The sequence below is a fragment of the Mizuhopecten yessoensis genome, unplaced genomic scaffold, assembly GCF_002113885.1.
Source record: "Mizuhopecten yessoensis strain PY_sf001 unplaced genomic scaffold, ASM211388v2 scaffold716341, whole genome shotgun sequence".
NCBI classification, from domain to species: Eukaryota; Metazoa; Mollusca; class Bivalvia; order Pectinida; family Pectinidae; genus Mizuhopecten; species Mizuhopecten yessoensis.
The window spans coordinates 78,059-90,104 of record NW_018480068.1 but is presented as its reverse complement, the minus strand read 5'-3'; the positions used below and the strand labels follow the sequence as shown (position 1 = coordinate 90,104).

At 35.7% G+C, this 12,046-nt stretch overlaps 1 protein-coding gene across 1 annotated transcript in view; it reads right to left on the bottom strand.

The window, feature by feature from the left end:
• The window catches only part of LOC110443337 (protein kinase C delta type-like), an 86,022-nt gene that overhangs the window by 15,272 nt on the left and 58,704 nt on the right, over positions 1–12,046 (bottom strand). Inside the window, exons 4-7 of the mRNA XM_021487510.1 lie at positions 11,614–11,802; positions 9,703–9,899; positions 6,325–6,385; positions 2,755–2,923 (exon numbers count right to left, since the gene is read on the bottom strand). Of these exons, the coding sequence (XP_021343185.1) occupies positions 2,755–2,923; positions 6,325–6,385; positions 9,703–9,899; positions 11,614–11,743 (557 nt within the window). The 5' untranslated portion in view covers positions 11,744–11,802. The remainder of the gene's footprint in view (positions 1–2,754; positions 2,924–6,324; positions 6,386–9,702; positions 9,900–11,613; positions 11,803–12,046) is intronic.

The window sequence follows — 12,046 nt, the reverse complement described above, 5'->3', positions numbered from 1 at the left end:
CACCGGAGACACTATCAAACCATTTATAATAAAGATTGATTCAATGAATCCCCATGAAAAAATTAACAAGAGATGTCTGTTTGTGATAAAATGTATTTATCAATGATTTACAGTTGTGAATTAAAAGCCATTTGACCAAACATTGTGAACAAGAGGCCTAGAGGGCCTGTATCACTTGTCTGGATCTTAAAGCCATCATGGCTAAATAATCAATCATGGAAGCAGATATGTATCCAAATCTTCTTGCACATGTATATGTTGTTTTATTGTTGGTATCTCAGGAGTTTCCATGTTACAGCTGAGGGACTAAGTACCCAAGGAGGGGAACAGACCACAAGGCCAGTTCTGGTAGCATGATTGTGTTCACCTGTCCATGCGCAGCAATTGTATATCTGTTTAAGGGGGGCCATGTCATGATGCAGGGACTAAGTTACCGAGTGGTGGGAGTGGTATAGGGGGGGGGGGGGGGGGGCAATCCTGGGCCCTGATTTTAACCATTTAAAATCTTCATTCATATAGTATACTAAAGATGAAATATTAAAGCTGCAATTATTCTTAGACAAAAGAAGAAAAGAAGATATTTTTGTAGCTTAATACATATAATGACTTAGGTTAAATTTGACCCAGAGGCCTAATTTTCACACTTCAAAATCTATATTTCTAGGATACGCAATGAATGAGTATCAAAGCTGTGAAATTTCTCTGTTTGAAGAAGAAGAGTTTTGTAGCCGAGAACAGCCATATACTTGGGTGTCACTTTCGTGTGGAATTGCTTCCTGTGTGTCACACTTATTCCTATGGGAAGCAACATTCATGCGGAACCGTTTTTTATTAGAAGTGATGCTGAAGCCATATACAGCTGTGTTTCTGTATACATATCCTTTAATGAAAAATATCAGGAACAGACAAATCAATTTTATTTATGGGATCAATCACTGCTGAGAATATCACAACTGTCATTGGACACAACCAATCAAATTACAGCCGATTGATTTATCTGGATATACAGCCTTCTGATTAATACGCATGACCAACTTAACATTATCACAGCTTTTCAATCGGGACTTTTTTTAAAAATTATTGAAACGTAATTGAAAAACACCAGAAACTAATTTTTTGTGGATAACACAAGTTGAAATGAGCTAGCCTGATATTAAAGTAGGGACCAAGCCAGGAAGCCTATATCGACAGCCCTCTGACAGGTTCAATACCCACTGGTGCTGTATATATAGTGGCCATAACATCAAAAAACAAATATCTCTTCAGATACAATGAACAGTTTGTTGAAAGTTACAACAATTTCCCCTGAAATTTCCAATCAAGGCTTTGGTGTTGTTTTAATTTACATGATATTAGAAATTGACCATATTTTCTGTCAGCTTATAAGCCCTTTTTAAATGTAATGAGTCTGGGTTTATCGATTCAGTTTTTTAATAAGTCATATAAAATTTCCCCAGATACGGTATAAAGGTTGACATCTCGGTATGCAACACCGAGTCTGAAGTCATCAATATCAGGGTTTTAACGTCGGAGTCTGAAGTCATCAATATCAGGGTTTTGACGTCAGAGTCTGAAGTCATCAATATCAGGGTTTTAACGTCGGAGTCTGAAGTCATCAATATCAGGGTTTTGACATCGGAGTCTGAAGTCATCAATATCAGGGTTTTAACGTCTGAGTCTGAAGTCATCAATATCAGGGTTTTGACGTCGGAGTCTGAAGTCATCAATATCAGGGTTTTGACGTCGGAGTCTGAAGTCATCAATATCAGGGTTTTGACGTCGGAGTCTGAAGTCATCAATATCAGGGTTTTAAAGTCGGAGTCTGAAGTCATCAATATCGGGGGTTTAACGGCGTCCGAGTATCATTCCTCTCTTCTTGCACTGCTTAGAATTTGAAGTTTATTGCTGTCTGTTGCTGGCTAACTATTCTTGTTGACAGACTTATAAGCTGCTCTAGATCTTGTATTATTTCCAGAGTTAATTATTTGTGAAGAAGTAAAGTGAAGGCTGACAAAACGATTATAGCTCTAAGGTAGGTGTGAGGTAACCTTAATCATTTTCTACAGTGTAAGTATTTTTCAATAACAATTTCAATTTATTTCAGACTGCAGTTTCTAAGACATTTTAGGTTTTCTCGCTTTTGCTTTGGAGCTTTTAACAGGTTAGTTACTAAATGTGAATTAATTGCTAAATATCCTCAGCTCTATGACATTTAATTCGTATTGTTGATTTTTAATCAACCCACATTGATGATGAAATTGTTCTTAAAATTTCATTCCGAAATGAATCCCGTTAATTTGTCATGAAAAAGTCTTGATATCCATAGCAACAGATATAGAAATACTTGATCATTGTGAGCTAGATCCATTAATAGCACAAACTTTGACTTGACATTGAGTTAAGCTCCGAGGTCAAAGCCAAGGTCAGACGCTATCCGGCTGGATGACAGGGTGATGCCCAGATCACTTTACGGCTGACAAAGAAATGTAAATGTCGAGTCTTTTCCGTTTAACTCAGACATTCCTGCCAATAAGGCTTACTGTGACTGGCAACTTAACCTAGATTTCCAAATGGAATGGTCAGTAGCTGCATGGTCACTCTTTTGAATTATACGCGGAGTGACGGAACCAATAAATATTTCTACAATATCAAAGAAAAATAACAAGTCAAAATTGATTTTCTTTTTCGCGCTCCATATCGTAATTTTGTTCCTCAAGGTCTATTTATTCCACTAATCCAATTGATTCCACTCACCATAGAAACTCATTACAGAAGGAACAGTAGGTAGGTTGACGGAAGAATTTGGCAATGAACTGATGCCCTTTGACCTCATGAACTTTCTGTTGTTTTATGGCACCACGCCGACGTGTGATAGCACCCCCTGTGTTGACCTTATTCGGCTCTGCTAAAGGTGGAACTTGTTCTGTAAAGAAAAGATGAAAATATCTTAATTAACAATTTCTTTGAATTTTTTTTTATCTTAATTACATAAACAAGAGATCCCAGAGGGATCTTGGCGCCCACCTTTGTACCATCTTCATTAGTTCTTTGTCAGTTCGATCTTTTCTCTTTTTTCCTTTAATCTGTTTGATCGAGTCATGTTAACAGTAAATGCACCTTGAAGTAACTTTTGATCTAAACTTAATACTGATGTGTATGAAAGCCAACCTTCAAAGTGAGTTTGTAATTTCAGATATTTACTAGTACAGTACTTAATGTGAAAGAAATAGAATCGAACATTGCAATATGAGAAAGATCTGTTTAGTTCTTCTTTTAATCCATTTTGTTTTTATGATAAGTCTCAAAATATAACAAACACAACGAGGGATCAAGGGGAACCTACATTTAAAATTTGAGAAAGATCCCTCCCGTACTTCCCGAGAAATAGCGATAACAAACTTTCACTATCAAAATCCAAGATGGCTGCCTGTCGGCCATGTTGTTTATCCGATCAGTCTCTAAAATTGCCCTGCACAGCTAAGGACCAAGGGGAACCTACATATAAAATTTGAGAAAGATCCCTCTGGTACTTCTTGAGAAATAGCGATAACAAACTTTCACTATCAAAATCCAAGATGGCTGCCTGTCGGCCATGTTGTTTATCCGATCAGTCTCAAAAGTTGCCCTGCACAGCTAAGGACCAAGGGGAACCTGCATATAAAATTTGAGAAAGATCCCTCTGGTACTTCTTGAGAAATACTGATAACAAGAATTGTTTACGGACGGACGACAGACCACGGACCACGGACCACGAACGCAGGGTGATTTGAATAGCCCACCATCAGATGATGGTGGGCTAAAAAGAAAAATACTACCCATCATTTTTCAATGTTGTATTTAGGATTCACGAAATTTAGATTACAGTTTTATATTTTATCAAATTCAACTTTCTCTTTTCCACCTGCCATCACGGATATCTTTTTCAGGATGAGCCAGCCTGTGGACATCAAAGCTATGTAACGCTTCGTATTAACACCGAGTCAACACATATGAAATAATCCAAGCCTATTTTGTTAACACCACTGCAATATATATGTCAAATCCGATATCAGTAAGGCACATCGCAGACAAGTCACATGATTCCAGATTTTTGGAGCTGTAATTTTTTTATGAAGCCTAATTTGCAGTTAAATTCCCACTGAGTGTTCCCGTAAAGGATTATAGTGTTGGCTAGCCTCCCAAGTCACCAATAGTTTGAGATATTTCGCATCGAATGACGATCATTGTCAACCTCTGGGAATTGTCTGTGATCCAGTAACACACATTATTGTCGTAATTTCTTTCGCTGTCGTAGGACAAATGCGAAATAGCAAAGGTCAGGGAGAGTTTCATGCAGTGATGAACTTATACAACAGGAATGGCAGTCAGCTGACAAGAACCACAAAACATATTTACAACCTTTTAACAATAGACCTGCATACTCTATTAACCACCATTTTTATGAATAAAATGTAACATGGTACCTGAAAATTTCAGACTTATTTATCAATTTTGGTAGAGTGTTTGATATTCCTGCAAAACATGTCTTATTTTTAAGTACAACACTATTATGTATTTAAAGCTCAAGGAAATCTGATTCATATATCAATCAACTGAAAAAAAACCCAAATCACTTGGTATTCCTCCAACAGGTATGTTGTATATCTCTAATATGTATGTTGTATTCCTCTAACAGGTATGTTGTATTCCTCTAACAGGTATGTTGTATTCCTCTAACATGTATGTTGTATTCCTCTAACAGGTATGTTGTATTCCTCTAACAGGTATGTTGTATTCCTCTAATATGTATGTTGTATTCCTTTAACAGGTATGTTGTATTCCTCTAACAGGTATGTTGTATTCCTCTAACAGGTATGTTGTATTCCTCTAACATGTATGTTGTATTCCTCTAACAGGTATGTTGTATTCCTCTAACAGGTATGTTGTATTCCTCTAACAGGTATGTTGTATTCCTCTAACAGGTATGTTGTATTCCTCTAACATGTATGTTGTATTCCTCTAACAGGTATGTTGTATTCCTCTAACAGGTATGTTGTATTCCTCTAACAGGTATGTTGTATTCCTCTAACAGGTATGTTGTATTCCTCTAACAGGTATGTTGTATTCCTCTAACAGGTATGTTGTATTCCTCTAACAGGTATGTTGTATTCCTCTAACAGGTATGTTGTATTCCTCTAACAGGTATGTTGTATTCCTCTAACAGGTATGTTGTATTCCTCTAACAGGTATGTTGTATTCCTCTAACAGGTATGTTGTATTCCTCTAACAGGTATGTTGTATTCCTCTAACAGGTATGTTGTATTCCTCTAACAGGTATGTTGTATTCCTCTAACAGGTATGTTGTATTCCTCTAACAGGTATGTTGTATTCCTCTAACAGGTATGTTGTATTCCTCTAACAGGTATGTTGTATTCCTCTAACAGGTATGTTGTATTCCTCTAACAGGTATGTTGTATTCCTCTAACAGGTATGTTGTATTCCTCTAACAGGTATGTTGTATTCCTCTAACAGGTATGTTGTATTGTTCTAACAGGTATGTTGTATTCCTCTAACATATATGTTGTATTCCTCTAACAGGTATGTTGTATTCCTCGAACAGGTATGTTGTATTCCTCTAATAGGTATGTTTTATTCCTCTAGCATTTATGTTGTATTCCTCTAACAGGTATGTTGTATTGTTCTAACAGGTATGTTGTATTCCTCTAACATATATGTTGTTTTCCTCTAACAGGTATGTTGTATTCCTCTAACATGTATGTTGTATTCCTCTAACATATATGTTGTATTCCTCTAACAGGTATGTTGTATTGTTCTAACAGGTATGTTGTATTCCTCTAACATATATGTTGTTTTCCTCTAACAGGTATGATGTATTCCTCTAACATGTATGTTGTATTCCTCTAATAGGTATGTTGTATTCCTCTAACAGGTATGTTGTATTCCTCTAATAGGTATGTTTTATTCCTCTAGCATTTATGTTGTATTCCTCTAATAGGTATGTTGTATTCCTCTAACAGGTATGTTGTATTCCTTTAACAGGTATGTTGTATTCCTCTAACAGGTATGTTTTATTCCTCTAGCATTGATGTTGTATTCCTCTAACAGGTATGTTGTATTCCTCTAACAGGTATGTTGTATTCCTCTAACAGGTATGTTGTATTCCTCTGAAAATGTCGGTTTTTGTATTACCAGTGATCAAGATGTGATCAATTTTTCGCTATCTGTAATTTATTAAATCAACCTATCTTTCCACCATTATAATGCTGATGTTGACGTACCATTAGTACCAGAACTCGTAAGGTAGCAGCACTGTTTTATACCTACCTTCGTTTTCGGAGAAGTATCTCACTTGTATTTGTAGACGACCCGACGGCTTTAACTCCAGCTGTAAAAAAAAAAATCCTCATTAGACCAAATCATACAGACATGATGTTACAAATGTATTAATATCACTGCTCTGAAATAAACAACAGCTGTTGATGGAGCAATGTATCATGTAGATGTATATTTTAAGTTTGATTGCATTTGATTGCAATGTATTACATAATGGTTATGATCACTGCACTGTAAATTGTCTAAAATCTAAGGTGAGCTGTTTTTGGATGCAAGTTTATTCGGCATGTATTTTAGGCCAAAACTATGAGGACAATAATCTTTACAGTGAGTTGAAGTGTATCGTGATGAAATTATGAATATCAAGTTATATTTCATTGATGTATATCTGTCCAATACCTGGAAGTAATTTCTTATTGTTCTATTGCCCCTAACGCCTTCACAACTAATTGAATTAGGATAACAACGTCTGTACACGAATTTTCTCTACCAGCCAATTTCGGTAGTGTTTTTATTATCTGACATAGAGCACCCAACAATGAAATTAACTAAATAACGATGGAAGTACGGAGCTTTATATGATACACCACGATTGGCGCTCCCTTTTATAGTAGGCAATCCAGAGCGGAGTTAGCCAGGCGACTTGGAATCAATACCAGAATTATAACTGTGGATCTCTAAATCAACTTTAGTTTAGTTCATTGGATTAGCCGTGTGATACCAAGCATAGGATACTAGGTTCTCTAGCCGGTTGTATCGCAGACAGCTAAACACTTTGACATTTGGTTAGATCAGAGCAGAAGATATCATTTGCCTTATATTTCTAGGAATTTTTATTTTAATTAACACTTGATTCTTCCTAGTGCTGTATTGCTGATATCACAACAATTATTTTTCGACCAAGCAGAGAAAAGCTTTGATCGCTCGGGATTTTCAGAAGTGTAATTTCATCTCTAGCATTGTGTTCAGAGATAGAGAGCAACTTTTGTGAGTGTGATAATATTTGAGACACAATCACACAGTTCAGTGAAATAGGAGACTTTATAACCTGTTCTTGGTGAACTGTTACAATTTTTTTCTATTTTTTTTCATTTTCAAGAATATTGGAATTGTGTTATAATAAATTGGTTTCAATTTTTGTCACATAACTGCAGCTAAACCCATCAGATATTGAAACTATCAGACTTGTGGTACATAATTTTCAAGATAATGCTGTCTGTATGAAGACCATGATCATGTGAAGATAACACACGACGTCTGGCACACAATGGGATAGTCGATCCTTTGTTCTAGTTAAGCCCTGATTTGATGAATCAAACTTTTATAATTTGACAGATTTCTGGGTGTTAATATCACGAGAACATGTCTGCGCCCACCCAGCTGTCTATCTCACAGAATTGCTAAAGGTGCCACTATATAACTGTGATATTTGACTGCGACAGCTAAAGGCTTTATTTCGCCACTAAAATATTTGACTGCGACAGCTAAAGGCGCCACTAACTGTGATATTTGACTGCGACAGCTAAAAGCGCCACTAACTGTGATATTTGACTGCGACAGCTAAAGGTGCCACTAACTGTGATATTTTACTGCGACACCAGGGAGGGACATCCATAAGCAACGTGGTTAGAAATAGTCTGATGGGTCAAAGAGTTCTTTATACAATAATATTTTTTTCAAATAATATATTTTTGTAATAATAAGTTACATGCTGCCTAAATTTGAGATTTCAACTGCTTTTTAGCAAACTAATCAGGAATAAGTCATAATTTAATGAAAACAGTTGATGCCTCCAGAAAAAAATCTTCTATCAGAAAACAATATGAATCTAAGAGTATATTCTGGCCTCCAGATAAGGGGTTTGTTTGTCTAGACTAGGCTAGTACTAGATCATGACAATCCACGGCCAGACATCACTAATTTGGTTGTCCCGTTATCCAGAATGTTTTCGGGAATACATGAATTACTCCTTTTTTCCCCTAAATCAAATAAATAGTGCAGCAATCTGGATCGTTCTCTATAAAAAAAACTTAACTGAAATGAAAGTGGCTAAATTAGAATTATATCAGATTCACACACAAAAAAGATAGAATCATATGTCAAAATCAACTTAGATCCATGACTAAGAAAGGATGTTCAAGATAATAAGCTGATTGAGAAAGCATTACAGTAATCTTCAGAAAAACAAGTTGTAATTTAATGAGCAATTTGAAGTATAACCGGGTAAACTCGTCACATTTTATTCTGATGGGAGTGTCATTCGTTCTATTTACTCTGAAATCTCACAGTTATATAAGGAAGGGTCAAGGCTGTTGTCCATCATGTGCAGACAACGGTCAATCGGTCAGTGCCTAGTAACCGTTAGGAGCTGTAATTAATACGAGCTGACAATAGAGTGCTAAAGATATTGGGCTTACCCAGAAACAATTAATCGTGCTTTATTGTTAACAGAAACCTATCTATCAATGCACCGACCAGAAATCTTCAAATGGTCTCAAAGGAAAGTTATTTTATAAAAAAAAAAAAAAAAAATGTATTATCTCAATAAGTGAAGTAATGCTAGCATTTACCAATGTCATTAAATGATGTGTTAGCGTGGCTGTTCTAGTGAAGGTGAAAAATATTCATCCCACACAAACAAGTTTAATGTCCATTCATATATCTTATAGCTAGTGAGGTGTTTCACAATTAACACAAGATTTAATAAAGAACTTGATTTAAATCTTTCTGTTTCAAAGAGCCATGTACCTATGATTTGAACTGTTTTTGACTAAAAATTAATAATCATAACATAAATCTGCTTGAAATCAAATTGTTCTTACTTGATTCAAATATCCATGCAAGCTACTAAAAGAATTTGTAAAGAGCAAAAATGCACATGAATGACTATTATTTCAAATGTAATATTTACTTTTAGGAATTTACAAATATAACATTATAATTTATGACAGATGATTACCAACAATGTATGACTTAAAAGGATATTTTTTGTCGAATGATTGACCATATTGCAAATGAACTTTTATCTATTGCCTAGCTCAGATACTGGAAATGACATTTTCTACTGAACTTTTTGAACTCTTCAGAAGCGTTGGTAAATATGAAAGATGATGGTTCTCCTGAGAGTACTCCCCATGGCAAACATCACATTTAAGTTTTAGATAAGCTGTCAGAAGGGGTAATTCGGACAAGTTGACGTAAAACTCATCATCAAACAAACAGGACTTCACTAGAACCTTCTGGACACATTACAGCAAAGGACTGAAATCATGGTATTGTCAAACAAGAAACAAGACAAAAGCTTAGGAATTACAAGTGAACATCTTTGAAAACCTTTCAAGAAAAAAAGTTCAGAATAACTGTGTTTACCCAGACTGTAGCTATGTTGCCGTCATTGCATTTCTCTGCTAGAGCCTGTGAGGAGAGGGTGACCTCAGCAAGCAGCCGATTGGGTCTTTCCATGACGATCATGTTTATGACTCGCCCCTCGTACAGATGGGCATCGAAGCACGTATTCCACTCTGGATAAATCGTTCTCTTCTTCTGTACAAGTTGTGTTCCTCGACCTTAACACGAACATAAATCACTGTAAAGTCGACTTGACAACTCAAAATTTAAACAGTAAACATTCAATGTTTCTTTTTTAGCATACACAATTGACACATTTACATCACTATATAGACATACTAAATCCCGAATTGGATCAGGAAATGATAATGATGTCATTAGAATTGTGACATCACAATCACGATGTTGCTGATGCTGGGAATTAATGAAAATCAACATTAAGTTCAAATCAAGTATACATACTGTATACAATATCATAATATCTGGTCAGTGGTATCTAGAGTAACCATGTCGAAGTGATGATGTCATGATAAGGTTAAAGTCAAACACCGCCAATGACATTTTATAGTAACCTTAAAATCACTATTTTTTTTTTTATTTTTTTTTAAATTTCGTTGAGTTTGTGGGTGACCTTCATCCATGAATTCATAGGTCCACAAAGGAATTACAAGTTTGACATAAAGTTATTATCTGTATGAGTGGGTACTCATAATCCATGAATTCATGTACCCACGGAATCAATGGTGTTCTGTGGGGAAACCACAAAATTTGGGTACCACGAAAATATCGGATTTCACAGTATATAGTGGAATCACTAGGCAGTAGCACAAACGTTAATTTATTTTGACATTGTGTATTTTACAACATTTAGTCTCATGTACATGTATGACATATTGCTATTAACAAAAACAAAATGAATATACAGACAAATTATTTGGAATATGTAATTATTCTCCCCATCAAGTGTTGATACAGCCGCGTTGGATGCACTAAATGTATCCAGTCTGTCTACAGATCAACAACAACCAGACAGCCTATAGCCAGTCACAATACTGTCACCTAATTGTCAATCAAATGAATATTTTAGATGGTTTAGTCTGAATTAGTCACCAGTAATTTCCCCCGACTTTTTCTGTCTCATTTGTTTCCAAAACACCCACAGAAGGACTGAACCAATCACATAAGAGCAAATGATACACTAATCTATCACTGATGGTGTCCAATCTACGGCCAAAGCATGGAGTATATATACAATGGAGATGTTAAACCACAACACTTAGTCTACCTCTGATAAACCAAGTGACCCTAAACCCTGCCAGGAAACTCATGAAAATGCTTGTATGATTAAATATCAACTTATCTTTATATTTGAAACATATTAAGTGTCATTAAGCAATGTTTATATGATCATGTTTTTTTGTTTTATGAAAACAGAATTTATTTAATCATGTCTACACCCACACATGCAATAAAATGAACATGTACATTGTAACTGCTGACTTAGTCATTTGTCATTATCATTTTTGCTATCTTATGTGTTATAATTTAATTCCATAAGGTTGAACACGTGTGATTTATGTTTGATGAGGAAAGCTTTTAATTCTTTGCCCTTTTTCAACCGGTTTATTGTTGGATAATTTAATTTTCTTTCCACTTTGCAGTCAGTTAGGTACCAGTTTGCCAGTGTGGTATCGTCATATATAATTTAGTTTAGCAGCATTAGTTACCTATAGATGTACATCCTTGAGTCCACCCAGTGACACAAATGTATATGTCGGCATATAGCACTGAGATAGACAGGTGTCCTTCTAGGGAAACCTTCCTCTCAGTCACATATTGGTACACTGAAATACCACAGATATAAGTATACAGCAAGGTTTCTAAAGGTCAAATGTCACCTGTAAACGAAGAACAATAAAAACAGGTACCGACCTGGTGTGTTAACGGACTCTTTCACGTTGATCGCCACATAGGGGTCAAACAGGTCGCCGGCATTCGAATCCATCAAGGCACCCTTCTCCACCTCTAGGAGTTTCACTCGTATAAAACCAATCTTGGCCATTTTGTCGTTCTGTGGTTGCTATGGCTACAGATCACTTCCTCCCCTGGTCATACACCTTGCTGAAACACAGGAAATATATAATATTGCAGTCTTTGAAATCCTCAACTCTGACATTTTGCTTTGTAATTTGAAATTTGTACATACCCAACCAGACCAGTATACCATTAAATAGTTATTGACAAAAATCATTTGCAGCAGAGAAATGTACAATTTAGTTTTCATTACAATAGATATGACTAGCAAAGGGATAGAGAATGTTCAATATGACAGTCAAGACAATCTGCTTTCTCAAAGACAAAAAAA